This window comes from Stegodyphus dumicola, chromosome 11 (genome assembly GCF_044657685.1).
Source record: "Stegodyphus dumicola isolate Sdum_Otavi_A_Nest chromosome 11, ASM4465768v1".
NCBI classification, from domain to species: domain Eukaryota; kingdom Metazoa; phylum Arthropoda; class Arachnida; order Araneae; family Eresidae; genus Stegodyphus; species Stegodyphus dumicola.
In genome coordinates this window covers 121,610,650-121,627,203 of record NC_140778.1, presented here as the reverse complement: position 1 = coordinate 121,627,203, position 16,554 = coordinate 121,610,650, and the positions used below count along the sequence as shown (strand labels likewise).

The 16,554-nt window shown below is 36.4% G+C and overlaps 1 protein-coding gene across 1 annotated transcript in view; it reads left to right on the top strand.

Annotated features, from left to right (window-relative positions):
• Positions 1–16,554, top strand: part of LOC118195164 (nephrin-like) — a 393,767-nt gene that overhangs the window by 160,087 nt on the left and 217,126 nt on the right. The window contains exon 2 of the mRNA XM_085827181.1: positions 11,279–11,413. Within this exon, the coding sequence (XP_085683307.1) occupies positions 11,279–11,413 (135 nt within the window). The remainder of the gene's footprint in view (positions 1–11,278; positions 11,414–16,554) is intronic.

Here is a 16,554-nt window from a genome sequence, read left to right as displayed (position 1 = left end):
CTGGCCAAGACAGGATACCAAATAAGGCATTAAAAAATCTCCATATAAATGGGATTACTTACATTACTAAACTCATCAATGCTATTATCAAAAATATCCATCAGCCTGGAAAAATGCATCTATCATAGTATTCCCAAAACCCAAACAGAATAATACATTTCCACAGAACTACAGACCAATAAGCCTGCTTAGCAGCCTATCTAAAATCACGGAAAAAATTATTTTCTATTTCATTCACAAAAACATTCCAGTCAGCCATTACACACCCTCAGAACAGTTTGGTTTTCGTCATTCACACAGCACTACGCATCAGCTTCTATGAGTCATCAATTACATTACAGATGGTTACAATGCCAAAATTCCCACAGGAGTAATTTTCTTAGACGTGTCAAAAGCATTTGACAGAGTATGGCATAAAAGCATCATCTACAAACTTATCAAATTGGACTTCCCAGATCATCTTATTCGACTTATAGCTTCATAACTTAGTAATCGCACATTTACCATCAAAATTCGCAATACGCACTCCACCATACGACCCATCACAGCTGGCGTCCCCCAGGGAGCTGTTCTTTCCCCCCTACTCTATAATATCTATACATATGACATACCCAAAGATGCCACTATCACACTAGCACTCTTCGCTGATGATACAGCCATTTTCACGAGGGCAATACATACAAATCACATTCGACTTTACAGCATTACCTCATACAATTACAGCATTACCTCATAGCATTCGAGCACTTGTTCACAATTTGGAGAATAGCAATCAACATTAATAAATCAAAAGCAATCATCTTTCGTAAAGGTACCTCCAATTACACCCCAGCACCACCCCAAATTTTTTATAATGATATAGAATGGGTCTCCGAGGTGAAATACCTAGGGACAGCAAACTCACCTGCCAATGCCAATGATTTGCAATTTTCGGAGTGCCTATGGTTTAAAACCATTTACCTCCACATCAGAATTACTAAAAGCGAGCAGAAATAGGAAAAATTTGGCATAAGCGATTTACTTGATGCTCAATAGAGGGAGCCACAGGCTCGAGAAAGTTTAGGGATAGAGATGAGAAAATAAAAACTTAAGTATCATAAATTTTTTTATAAGTTTTTAGGTTTTTATAATTTTTTTGTATTTTATATTTTATACTTTTTTTGGTTTTTATAATTTTTTTTATACACAGTACAAACACTAAAGCAAAAAGCGGATAGGAAAGAGTTTACGATTAATAGGCTCAGCAAACTCACCTTTAGGCAACACTTCAGTGTTGTCACAGAAAAATTTAAAATGACAGCGGCAACTATGCGGCTACTCTTTTAGGTAGAAGCAGTGTACTTTCCATATCCAACAAAATCATACTTTACAAAATGATTCTCAGTCCTGCTCTTCTCTATGCCTGCCCTATATGGGGACAAGCGGCAAAAATGCACATCAAAAAACTACAAATTCTTCGAAATAAAATGCTTCGTGAAATTGTAAATGCACCTTGGTTTATCCCAAGTAACACCATTCACACAGATCTCAATATCAATATCATTGCAGAATATATACGCATACTCTCCACCAACTTCTTTCAATCAGTCCAATTTCATCAAAATCCAGAAATATCAAACCTTCGATATACTCCAATCCCTGTTGAAAAACACAGGTACCCAGCACATATACTTGCCCCATAACGCAGGGATTAATACTGACACCGTCACTACAGCTAACACTATACAAAAACACTACATTACCCTTCACGTCACTGCTAGGCTATTGTGGCCCCGCCACCACCGCCTCGCCGGCTGAAGAACGGCTCACCTCAATTCTATACTCAACCACCAGTCACGGACAGCTCATTAACGAACTCTAACTCCTGATAGTCTTAATATGAAACATAGTAAAAGAGCGCTTTGCGCTCTGATACTATAACAAAGCGTATGATCTTCGTCGTTATCGCTGCTAGTGCTTGTAATTATCTGTTTGCGTGTAACTCTGCGTGTATCTCTGCATATCTCAGTAATAAATATTTGTTTTGCGAACCACGGCATTTTCTATGTTTAACAGCAGAGCGTGGTTCTTTCAAAAGTTAGAATTCGCTGATATTTTCCCTAATTGTACCTTCAGTGTAATAATTTATCGTTCACGTGATTTTGATTTGGTGTATCGTGAATGATGGCTTTTTCCGGAAGTGAAAGGGAAGCTTTTGGTGTAGCGCCATTTGACGGTGTTAATAACTTTACCGTTTGGTGTCGGAGAGTTCAGGCAGTATTTACTGCAAGGGAATTGGATACATTTTTGGAAACAGAAGCAACTGCGGACAGAGTTGCATATGTTTTGAAATCAAAAAAGGCTTATGACTTAATACTTGCGCTTCTAAGTGATAATGTTATTGCTTCTCTTCAACGTGAAGACACGGCATGTAAAATATGGAAGAAACTGCAGGCTACGTATAGCGCTAAAGGTGCAGTGAGTCGAATTTTAACGCGAAAACATCTAACTACCATAAGGAAATCCAAGGATGTGTCAATGAGACAGCATAATGAACTTGGTGAGTAGTCTACACGTCTCTGGCTCTGAAGTAAGCGACTTTGATATTATTATTTACATTTTAATGTCTTTGCCAAAGGAATATGAAAATGTTAAGGCCTCTCTAGAAAATCAGCGAAGCAATAATTTGAGTTTAGATTTTGTTACAAGTAGACTTATTGATTGTGAATCTCTTATTTTTGATTATAAAAATGAAAATAAGTATTCTAAACCAAATACGGATAACTCTGTTTTTATTAGTGCTCGTAAAGAATTGTTTTGTACTTATTGTAAAAGAAAAGGACATTCTGTTAAATTTTGTAGGAAAAAGAACTGCGTCTGTCATAACTGTGTGAAAACTGGTCATTTCAAAAGTGAATGTTTTGATAATTCTAAAAAGCAGGCAAATTCAAATAGAAATAAGTATGCATCCCCTGCAATATCTTTTATGGCTGGAAATCTTGTGCATGATCAATTTATTATTGATTCTGGTGCAACTTCTCATATGTCTTCTCACAAGGAATGGTTTACCTCAATTAAGCCTAAGACTGGAACTGTTAAGTGCGCGTCTAAGTCGGCGGTTTTAGAATTGGAAAGAATTGGCGATATTTGTGGTAAAACTAATAATGGTGTTGAAATAATGTTAAAAGGTGTTCTTTACTTTCCAAAATTAAACGGACAATTAATTTCTGTTAAAAATATTGAAGCAGCAGGTTTGAGCGTAATTTTCAAGAATGAGATACACTAATGTCCATAAATTAAGGATAATGCAAAATCAGGCAAAGGAAGAATTAGAAGCAAAACAAATTTGACTTATTTGTAAAACTTATTTATTAAACAAAAGGTAAAGAGCAAAAAAAGATGCTATATGTTTGATATTATTAAAAAAAATAACGATTTTTTCTCCCTGAAGCAAATTACAAAAAAAAAAAAAATATTTGCAAGAAACCAATATTACATGGTTCGTATGATTGTTAATACATTGTATGTCTCCCAGACGATGCAATACAGTCCGTACAACGCCTAGGCATGCTGAGTATCAAATTATCGATCTGATCTTCAGGGATATTACACCACTCAAAAAGCAATGCTCTCCGAAGTTCCTGTATACATGTAGGAGGAGGTTGACGGGCTGCAACTCGTCGACCAAGCATATCCCACACGTGCTCTACTGGATTCAAGTCCGGTGAAAATGCTGGACAGTCCCTACGGGTGATATCCTCCGATTGAAGGCATTCGCTTACGATGTTTGCACGGTGAGGACGGGCGTTGTCATCCATAAACACAAATTGTGCGCCCATGGCGCCCCGAAACAAACGTACATGTTGTTCCAGAATGACATCCCGATAGATTTGGCTTGTCATGGCTCCAATTTGAACATGCAGGTCAATTCTGGAACACAGAATAGTTCCATTCCAAACGAGCACTCCTGCACCACCGTAACGGTGTCGTTCAATGATGTTTTCTTGGTGGTAACGGGTACCTGGAGCTCTCCATATGAAAGTCCGGCGAGAATCAGACTGCAAGCTAAACCTGAACTCGTCGGAAAACATCACACAAGCCCACTGTTGCGGTGTCCACAATGCATGCTCTCTACTCCAGGCTAACCGCAGGCGACAGTGAGTTGCAGTAAGTGGAACGCATCTGACAGGTCTACGAGCATATAGACCAATCTGCCCTAAGCGTCTGTACACGGTCTGCCTTGAAATTGTCGTACCAGTGGCTGAAGGAGCTGACGAGACAAGTCTGAGGCTGTGCTCCGCCTTTTTCTTTTGGCAGTAACTGCCAAATACCGGTCCTCATTCGGCGTTGTAACTCTGGGGTGACCTGCGCTGTAACGTCTACTCACATTACCATCATCTTGGAATGGTTGCTAAAGCCTGGAGATGACACTCTGGGCAATTCCAAGTTCGTCTGATACTTCCAGTTGGGTACGCCCTCATTCCAGACGGCCGATAATTTTACCACGTAAAAAATCATCTAGATGCATCCTTTGTGTCATAACTATTCGGTTATTGCACTGAAATGCTTATAAAGCGCCTGCGAACGATTTTACTTTTTTGCCTGTATTCCTTATATATCACTCTCTTACACTCTCGTCATTGTGACGTACCATCGGTGTCATCTGGTTACTTCCTGAAATTTGCATATGATTCTTGAAGATGTGTGTAGTGATTTTACAGGTGTTATATTTATTTTAGAGTTCGATTTCCGCGTGACTCCGAATTATCCTTAATTTATGGACATGAGTGTAGTTTACATTGAACACAAAAACAAGCGTTTTCGTTTTGGATATTTGGACAAATTCGGACAATATTTTAGTGATTTTTCACAAAATTTATTTACAGCTTTAGCAGTAAAGAATGATGCTTTATGACACAGAAGATTAGGACACTGCTGTGATCAAAAATTAAAACTAATGAATCTTCTTGCAAAAGAATCCTTTTGTGAAGTATGTGTTCGTGCCAAACAAAGCGCTTTGCCTATAGGAAAGGGTCCTCGTATAAAAGAATCCAAATCGCTTATAACTATACACACAGATATATGTGGTCCAATAGAACCTCAAACACTCCATGGGAAAAAGGATTTCATGACTATAATTGATGATTACTCGCGATTTATAGAAATCAGACTGCTCAAAAGGAAAAGTGACATTGCTGATGAATTCAAGCTATTCTTTAAATTGAATCCAACTGTTACAAAACTGCACTGTGACAATGCCAAAGAATATGTCAGTGGAGAATTGCATGAAGTTGCTAAAAGGGCAGGTGTAAAAATAGGTCCTGCACCTCCCTATACACCTTTTCTAAATGGTGTTGCTGAACGAGCAAATAGAACTGTACTGGAAAAAGCTAGAGCATACTTGAGGCAAAATTACCAAAATTCCTTTGAGGTGAAGCAGTACGTACGGCTGCTTATATAAATAATTGACTCCCAAATAGTTCAATTGAAAATCGTGTTCCTTATTTTCTGAAGTATGGTGAAAATCCTGATTTAACAAACATGCGCGTATTTGGCTGTGATGCTTATACTCTTGCGCCACCATCGCAAAGAAAGAAACTAGATGAAAAATCTGTCAGAATGATATTTGTAGGTTATTCCACAATGGGATATCGTTTAATGATTCCAGAAACAAGACGCATCATTGTTTCCAGAAATGTTAAATTTAATGAAGAAAAGAAGAAAGTAGAAAATCAAATATATATTTCCGATAGTTTTGATTTGAGTGAAAATGACAATGATGACATTAAAAATGAAGACAAATCAATTTCAGACACTGATAACGGCGAATTAAATGCTGCAAATAAGAAGGAGGAACAAAGAAAATCTTCAAGAGAAAAGAAACAGCCAGTTAGGTATCCTGATCCTGAGATTTACCAAGTAATGTCTGCACAGCAAGACACTCTGACATTTGAAGATATTGTAAATCTACCACAAGTAAAACAATAACCATGGAAAAGAGCTATGGACGAGGAAATGAAACCTATGGAAGATAACGACGTCTGGGACCTACAAAGTTTAGCCCTGATAAAAGAGCCATTTCCTGCAAATGGGTTCTACGTAAAAAACGAGATGGAATTTACAAAGCCAGGCTTGTTGCTCGTGGCTTTATGCAAAAGGAAGACGTAGATTATACAGAAACGTTTTCTCCAGTGATTAGTATGTGCTCTTTACGTTTAATCCTGGTAATTATCAATAATGAAGGTTTGCAAACTTTTACTTTAAATGTCAAGACAGCTTTCTTGAACGGTATGTTAGATGAAATCATCTACATGGACCAGCCAAAAGGATATGATGATATGAATGGTAAGAAATGTAAGCTTAAAAAGAGTTTATATGGTCTTAAACAGTCTCCTCGACAATGGTATCAGAAATTTCTTAATTTTGTTATTAAATTAGATTTTAAGCAATTGGATTCTGAACCATACTGCCTTCGGCATTCGAACCCGAAACCTTCGGTACTGTAAGCAGAGTACCGAAGAGTATATGCAATACTAGAGGGTTTGACCTGGATCGAAAATAAATTATCTGGTGGGTCAATGTGTTCACATATTTTCTGATGCGCTGTCCTTGCAATCCCTTTCTGCACTTGGGTTTGATAATAAACTTATTGTGAATATTAAAATGAAGTATAGAAATCTGCATATAAAATATAATATTAAGATACATTGGATTAAGGCACATGTAGGTTTCCATGGTAATGAGAGGGCTAACCCACTGGCAAAAGAAGCCACGCTTGGCAACAGTAAAGAAACTAAACTGCAGGGCTCTAGAACAGGGTTTCTTAAACATTTTTTCAGTCGCGACCCCTTTTTATCACTGAAATGTTTTCGCGACCCCACAGGACCCCATAACATTTACAGAAATTTTGTGGGACTCCACAAGTATTGCGCAAATCCGACACACGCGTGAGTGAAATTGTCAATTTTTTCTCTTGTACTGTAATATACTACTGACGTTTTAGGTCATTAACTTTAATTTCTAATTTTAAGAAATAGAACAATGTAAGAATTTTAAATAACTAATAGACGAAATGAAAACGTCACGTGCAATTCAAGTCAAATGAACGTTTATATTATAAGAAGAATGTGTCAAAACTTTTTTTGTTTTTTCTTTGTTTGTATTGTCTTATTTTTATCTATTTTAAGATACATTGTGGAAAAATATTTGGTAATTATAAAATTATCATAATTAAGTTAAAAAAATATCAAAATTGCTAACATTTTTTGCGACCCCCTGCTGCAGGTACTGCGACCCTTTTGGGGGTCGCGACCCACAGTTTAAGAAACCCAGCTCTAGAAGAAAACTATTGGAATTTTATACAATAGTATATATGTAAAATGGAAAAACAATTCAGATTCCTAAGAAAAAAAAAAGAAAAATTATATGAGTATTATACAGATTTATAAGGGAAGAAAGGGCTACACTGATATAGATCTGAATCAGGTTTTGACGGGACATGGAAGTTTTCCCATGTACTCGAATATATTTGCCCTGCAGGAAAACAACTTTTCTCGGCTATGTAGAGTAAGAGGTGATAATGTTCACGTCGTTGAAACCTGTGGCCTGACTGCTAGTATTAGAGATAAAATGAAAATCGAATTTCCAAGAGATCTTAAGGATTATAGTAAAATGTTGCTTTATTCCAGGGAAATAATGAATATTATCAACGCACAGAGATATTTAGATGGAATTGGATGTGCGAATGATATGTATCTGTTTCCTTTGGTTTGTGTATCATTTTTTACATGTTTAACTGCTTATTCTTCCCCCCCCCCAAGTTCGTTTTTGTTTTGACCTTTAAAAGCTTTATGGCTGAATTAATTAATCGGCCGGGGGAAGCTGGGGCCTTCGCCTTTGCAGTAACATAGTAACGGTAAGCAGACTCACTAACCACTATACCAGTTGGGCGGCACGAAATTATGATTCTTCAATCTCTGTGGTAAGTGCAAGGCGTGGTGATGTTAGTGTTCTCTCTTTTCAATTTTGGACAAAGTGTAGAACTTGAGGTAGTTACTTACCTAAAGGAATCAAAATAATAAATATATAAGGATTTTAAATATTATTTTTCGGAAAGGGACAAAAAAAGTCAGAACTTGATTTTTCCTATCCCTAAACTTTCTCGAGCTAATGTAGCTCCCTCTAGTGTACATCATGATAACCAATTATGCAATTTTCCTATTCCTATAGATATTTTTCTGATGTGGATGTACATGGTTTTGAACCATAGCCTCTCCGTAACTTATAATCATTGGCATTGAATTTTGCGTTGTAAATCGCAATTGTTATGTGAAGTGTCCCTTAAGTGGGATGCTATTTTAAAAATACATATGAACTACAAAAATTACGCGAGTGTGATCTGCTTGTATGAGTCGAAATGAATGGGATGACAGTAGAGCCCCTTTAATAGTTGGCCGGAGGCCGCAATCGCTTTTGATTTTAAAATTTTAAGCTAACAAGTAGGTCTGGATATTATTATGTATCACTGTCGAATGAAAAAGTGTCTAAAATTGTTACTTATCCAGCAGCTATGTTAGCAAAATCAAAACATGGACCTTATAAGAGATAGACTAACCCAGTGGTTCACTCCGGTTCGACGACGTTGTGTGTGAGTGGACATTCATTCCCGGAGAAGACGTACGTGGACTTGTGACCCTTGGAGATTGCTCGCCTTGACTATCGGTAAGAGACTTCTGTTTTGACCCGAATGTTTTACCATATTCGGTGACTTGCTGTTTGGCATGGAGGAAGGAGAACCCGGATTGCTTTATGCATTATTCACGCAGTTTTATGCACTAAAAGAAGGTGTTGATAAATTTCATGAAGTAAAGGAATCGGCAGGTATTACCGAGGAACAGGAAAAATGTCTTTGCTCTATGCGATCCGAATAATTAGAAGCGAAACATTATATGATATATCGCAAAGATGATGTAGAAGTTCTAAATCAGGCATTTTCTAATACTAACAATAGGCAAAATTCACCACAATCAGACAACGGTTGGCTGGATGCACCCGTTTCAAAACGCGGTAGGAAACGTAGCAGTTCGAACGAGGAAACGTATCCCCCCGCTAAAATCTGCAAATCAATTCAATTCCTTACAAGAAGTAAATTTAGATGGCAACAGAATGGAAGAGGACAATGTCCTGGAAGAGAAGATAAGGTTACCCCTAACCCAAATCCCTTCATTCAACCCAGACAGTATGCTGGGAAAATTCCCCCGCTAGTTATCATTAAGACCATTAACTGGAAGGATTTTAGGAAAGAATTAAAAGATAACTTAAAAATTGAACAATTTGAATGCAAAAAAGAAGGCGAAAATATTGTTCTTAAACTAAGCTCCGCCGACGATTATAAAAAGGTGCAGGATAAATTAGAAAAGGAGGAAATTCCGTATCACACGTTTTTGTTAAACTCAGATAAATGTAACAGATTGGTCATAAAAGGACTCACCACGGATTACGAGGCTGACGAAATTAAAGAAGAGTTAGAAGCTCAAAAAATACCGATAATTAAAGTCAAACCCATCACTAGAATGAGATACGGTATTGCTACACAGCTGCCGGTTTTTTATGTTGAAACCCCCCGTAATGACGAGGGTAAGAAAATATGGGAAGTTAAATACTTATGTGATATGAAGGTTACTATAAAATCTTACAAAGGTAGGCCCGGACCAACGCAATGTTTTAATTGCCAAAGGTACGGGCATACCCAGAAGGCATGTAACAACGAACCGCGATGTGTACGTTGTAGTGAATCGCATAAATCTCGGCCGCTGGTGGGCTTCATCTTCACATAGGAAATCATAAAGACACTGAAATATTGAAACCTGCTGACGTTTAACCTTTTAACCTCTGTTCACTGAGTAAGGGCAGCCTTTTCTTGCCCTCAGTTAGTGCGGCTTATTTTCTTTCCCCGGCTTCACTCTCTTCGTACTGCTATAGCAGTGACGCGTTCTCCATGCATTGTTAGAATTTCAACCTGTGTCGCCATCTGGTGAGGAGGTCTGGATAATTTTCATTGTGGTCGTTGTGAAAGGGTACGAAAAAATTCAAATAAATTATTTTAAGCACTGAATATAAACAAGAATTCCTTGAATAATGCCATAATGCAGCCTAAAGTAATGCGATTTCAGCATTTTTTACTTTGAAATATTCAGTTAATCAGTAGAAAAAGCTGAAATTGGGTTAATTGCTTTTGAGGATCAGACTCGCGATCCTAAGTATTTCAAAAACCAGTTCTATCTCTTAAACTCAAACTGCATGCGCCGGAGAGGAAAAAATGTAAATTTACCATGCTTGGTTTCTATCTGTAACAAATTTCTATTGCTGCTTGTTTTGTATCTGTAACAAATTTGTAATTCAAATGCAAGTAATAAATTTTAGACTTATATTTATGTAACCAAATATTAAATTTTAGACTTACATTTATTTCAAATAATTCTAGTATAATGAATTAACAATTAAATAATTTTATTTTAACATAAAATAAACAAATTCTGAAAAAGTACCACATTTTCAGGAAACATTTCCCCGTGAAATCAAACTTAAGAATAAAAAACAGTGACCTATCCTTTTTCTTTTATGTATTAAATTTTTCATCGACACTTTCAGAAAAGTACACATAAAATTAATATAATTATACATTTCTATATTTTTTACTGCTGCTTGAAACTTGACGGTGTGTCGAGTTTGATAACATTTGCAGCCTTCAAAAAAATCATGGATTGAAAAGGCTAACTGGTCTTTTGTTAGACCTGTTAATTTTCCAGTGCGAAAAAAAAATCTGTTCACATATAAATATGCTTCCAAACAAAAGGACTTAAGGAAAATTGTAAATTTACGTTGCAAACAAGTGACAGATCACTGATGACATTACAAACATGTGATGATTACAAACTTTGATAGATCAACATTTACAAGAAGGTATCGCGGAAGAATCGGAATATTTAGAAACTGAAAAAGAGTAATTTTGCTGCATCAAGCTATAATTAGAGAAATCAAAGGTACCACAAAACTTTGCTTTGCCTTCGATGCAGCACCACATGCTGAAGGCCAACTGTCATTGAATGATTGTTTAAAATCAGATTTTCGTACAATAATGCGGTATTTCTAAAGCTTTGAACGTGCCAAAGTTCCTTCATTAATAAAATCCTTGCAAAAGAACACTTTTAGGTAACAAAGATCCTTGAAAAAAAAATCAAGCTGCAGTACGTCCCTTTTGCATTTCGAAAAAGTAACTTTTTTTTCCCCCTCCTTATAGGAGCTTGTGAAATCCAGTCTTTTTCTGTTGCACCGAGAGATACTCAGGTGGTGGCTGGAAGAGACAAAATTCTACACTGCCAAGTGCTAAATCAAGTGGGTGCAGTTCAATGGAGCAAAAATGGAGTTCTGTTAGGTGAATTCACTCATATTTTAGTTCTCTGTAATTTTGTGTGTTGCATAAAAATTTGTAGCTTAAGATCAAAGTCTTTTAAAGGGAACACATATCCCTGATACGGCAGATTCTTCTAAACACTAAATCAGAAGAGACATTCAAAGCAATATATCCGCAGAAACTTAGCTTAAAGCTACAGGAAAGAAATCAAAAATAAAGTTCTCTGTGATTTATATAAAACATACGTATTAGCTCCAGCTTATATTTCTTTGTCTCGATTCAGACATGTGATTCTAGTTAGAAAGAATTTCACGAGAAAAATAAAAAACCAAACGTTCTGCAAATATGAATACGGTCACTTTATACATTAGCAGTTATTATTATGAAGTTACAAGGTGTTGTATTTTATGATATTATTATTGTAAATAATAATAATAATTATGTATTAGTATATTATTATTGCAAATTATTATTACTGCTTAACAGCATTTATTTAACTTACATAGAGTATTATCCTCAAAATTCGTTCAAAAGACGACTAAAATCAACTTTGTGTTTGGAAAAGGTAACTATAGGTTTATACGTTATTCGTAGATATGTACGTTCACTAACAAAATTCTCAAAATTATTTATTATTTAAGTAAACATAAGTATAGGATAAAACAAGCCCAGCACCCTGTGCATTTCTGAACTACAGCAGGGACTTTCTAACTCTGCCTCAATTTTGATGAAGATTATTCGTAGATATGTACGTTCACTAACGAAATTCTTAAAATTATTTATTATTTAAGTAAACATAAGTATAGGATAAAGCAAGGCCAGCACCCTGTGCATTTCTGAACTACAGCAGGGACTTTCTAACTCTGCCTCAATTTTGATGGAGAAAATCCTAGGGAGGGGTTTGAATCTCCCGCCGTACCTCATACCAAGGCCAACTTATACCAAGGACCAAGGCATTTGGATTACGGAGTACCTTTGCAATTAATTGCAATTACCTCCACATCATCGTTCAGATAAATGAATTAAATAACAGAGAAGCAGTCGCTAAAGTTGATGAAAAAGCAGATAAGCTAAAGTCAGGAATCGCTAAGGGTCCTAATTGTTAGGACACAGGAGGAGAGTATAAGAGTTTATCACAACTGAAGGCGTTTAGCCCCCCGTAGTGATCAACTTCTTGTACTCAGTAGTTGTAACAAAAGAGCAGGCAACCGGGACGCTAAAAGCGTGGATGGTTGCCATGGAGACGAAACAGCTGATGGCGTGAGGCGCAGTTGAAGGAGACCCGGTCCTCGGTAAAGGTAAGGTATTGAATCCAAGCGTTTAGCTAAGAGCCTTGGGATGGTCGGAACGAGGACGAACGGAGTCACTGACCGGAGAAAGAGAAAGAGGCGAAAAAGCGCGGTTGGGCGGAGAGTTCGAATCAAAGTTAACTGGCAGAATGACTGGAGCAAGTTTTGAGCGGCAAAGAACCGAAGGGAGAATTTTGAGTGCAGGCGAAGTAATGCGTGTTTCGCGAAGTTAATTAAATATTGAATCTGGAGTGTAGCTTAGTGTTGTAATAATCTGCAGTATGTATGCTTTTAAAGTATTAATCTGGGATAGATAATTTAGTAAGTTTAGTAGTTGATTTAACAAATTATTTAAAGTAAAAATATAGTGAAAATTGATGAAGTCTGGCAGAAAGGTCTTGGCTAGGGCAGGTATAAATACTAAAGAGCAGCACGGGGATATAATCGCGAGAAACGAAGCCAGATTAGGTCTGGGGGGTAAGATCAGTTAAGAGTAGCCGGGTTAGGCCCGTGAAGTACGTTATATAGTATTATATAGTGAAGTATGTATATATATCAGATTAGTTTCCTCGGTCAAGCAGGCAAACCCTTTTAGGCTTCCTAGGGAAGATGTTATAGGATCTGTCCATGACAGCCCTAGGTCGCTTGGCAGAGCTGGGTTCTGCCGGATTATAAGCAGGAATGGCATGCAAAACCAGGTTGCTAATCTGTTCAATACGTTGAAAAAATTTAGCCAAAACGTGCTTGAAAAAAGCATCAAGGGGAGGAATTTTTAGGTCAGAATGAAGTACTTCATTATGAACATACCAGTGAGCATTAGTAAGGATGCGAAGCGTGACATTTTGAAAAACCTGGATCTTCTTTAGATGAGAGTTGGCTGCTGTGGCCCAGATGGGAGCTGCATAGGTGAGGATAGGCATGATGGGTCTGGAGTACAGAAGAACTTTATTCCGGAGGGAGGGGTGGCTGGATCTGGATATTAATTGCAAGATAATGATATGGATAATGATATGGATCTAACAATTTGGGAATTGCCCAATGACAAAATGTCTGCAATAGAACTTTTTCAAAGAAAAGACATCATTCATTATAGAATATTATGATCGAAAAACCTCGAGATGAAATTATGCTTTAGCGGTAACTCAATAACGAAATGGAGGTGCAGGAATGAACCTGTATTCTGAAGAAAGGATTAAGAAGTCAGATATTGGTTCGAAGGAACGAAAATCCCCTTCCTTATAACTGATAGGCAGGCTCACCTATTTTTGGTATCAAGAGATGACATCTCAGGGGCGTAGCTAAAGGGGGGCATCTGTCCCCGGGCACAGAATCCAAGGGGCGCCAAACTGATGTTACGACATTTTAGAATTAAATGTTTTCCATCCTTGGCAAGCAGTAGGGGGCGCAAAATCTTCAGTTGTCCCTGGGCGCTGAAAACTCTAGCTACGACTCTGTAACATCTATTGAATTTTGTGAACTCCAACTGAAGATGAACCACAATACAACTGTAGACTGGAAGATATGCGTGAGGTGTGTGCCATAGCATTAATTTCTCAGCCTAAGTTGAAATTCGGCGCATGTGGAAAAAATTATGAAGCAGACGAAAGCCATTTAGTAGAAGAAAGAATAACGTTGGACGTGTTCTTCTGCCAAAATGGGTTTTTGGTGGATTGTGCAGAGAATCAAAAGAATGTTTTAGTCGCTATTCCAGATCGATCGGTGAAAGCCTTATGGAACATCATAAAGGTTTGGTTTGGTTTGGTTTATGTGATTAGAGCAAAGCCTCGAGGCATCTCCCTAGGGGCAGAGATGCCTACTTGGAGGACTTGCTAAGGGAAACTGGCTTGTATACACGTTACACATAGGGAAAACCATGAAATCGTCCATATAGCCAGCCCGTTTGTTGGATTCAAACCTCAGACCGAACTACCAGTGTTCAGCGACTTTATCGCTCGGCCACTGATGTTCAAACATCATAAAGGAAAATGTCACAGAAGGAAGCATTATTTATACTGACTGCTAGAAATCATATAAGTCGGATGAACTGCGATATGCCAGCGTTGAACATTTTACTGTCAACCACAACTAGAATTTTGTGGACCCGAAAAGGGGGTCATACGCAAACAATACAGCGACTGTGGGGCAGTGCTAAATGGTGTAATAAACGCCATCGGAGAACTGAAATTTTTTCTGCGATGTTTCAGGATCTTAAAAATTTTATGCCTCTCGTTTAATTTCACTTATTTTTAACCCTTTTCTAATAAATTAAATTAACAAAAAGTGTAATATATGAAATTAACCTTCCATCAACTTAAATTAATAATCTTAGATATTTAATTACAATAATGCTTTCTTACAGTTACATTTAGCCGTTTGTTTATATTAAATTATAATAATATAGTGTATTATATGAAAGTAAACTTTCATCTGAATTAAAATAATACTCTTAGATAGTTATTTTTTATTATTATGCTTTTCTTGAGTTAAGGTTACCATAATTATTTTGGCATGAAATATAGTTTTGGCGATTTTTTGCGGTCCCTATAACGGAATTATACCGTATTTTTAAATGAAAATCTAGTTATTTGAGTCCTTCGTATCTAAAAAATTCATACTGCAGTTATTTACTCAAGTCATAAGGCGCTTTTCAAAAGTTTACGTCTAATTTAAAATAATTAGTTAATGTCAACTTAATCATATATATAATTATTGTGAAATCGTGGTGTTTAAAATATTTTTCGCTACTGAAAATAGTGCTTTTATTATAACTTTATAGAATTAAAAATCCCTCAAAGTGGTATATTTATAGTTTAAAATGTTTGTTAATTAAAATTTATTTATTTACATGATGTTTCTAAGAGTGAGGTAAAAAAGAAAATATATATATATATATATATATACTATTGCTTGCTTATTTATATTCATGAAGATATATTTCTAATACAAGTAATAATAACTTTTGAAAATTTATCTGGATATAAGGGCCATAGCAGTCGAAACAATGTCGTTTCTTTTCAAATTGTATGTGCCATGTTCAAATGCATGATTTACGTGAATTCAATAAAAAATTTGATTCTGCTTTGATCTGAGTGTTTCATGATTTTTTGCTGTATTGAAGAAAATTTTTTGGAAATTAGTTAATGGCATTAAGATTCTTTAAATTAGTGTGTTGAAGATTCGGCGTATGTGAATCTATTCATGTCCATTATGTTTCTGAGAATAAAATCAGAAAACTGTTATCCTCCTTATTTATAAATGTTGGTAATTTCAAATGTAGGCAATAATGGAACTCTGATGTAACACATAAACACGATCTTTCTGAAATACGGGCTATGTAGTCCTTACAAAATGGGGCGTGGCTTAACAGCATGCGAACCCGTCTATAAAATTGTCCCAAAATAGGTGCTACATTTGTGGAAAGTAAAAACTGAGAATGAAAATCTAGCATGCAGCGTTACATTCCTTGTAGCACATTATGTAATTTTACTGATGTTGATCTACTAAACTGCATCGAAAGTTATTTTGACTCCAACTACTTGAAATGTAGCAAATAATGTGAGACAAAACTTTGGACCTAAGTGTAGCAACTAGTTTGGAAAGGAGGGAATATAATATTTTGAGACTGTTAGTGTTGGAATACCAAGTATTCCGTATTGACCGCATATTTTAAAAAATAAAGCCATATTCCCTAAAACAAAAAGCATTACATCTTTTAATTATGTTATATATATATATATAAGGATTCAACTTCCTTATATATATATATATATAAGGATTCAACTTCCTTATATATATATGTTGGCCTCGCTTATACTCAAGGCCTCTCAGACTGAACAAAATCCCGGTTCCCAGTTTTCAGTGGCTTTCGTGAAA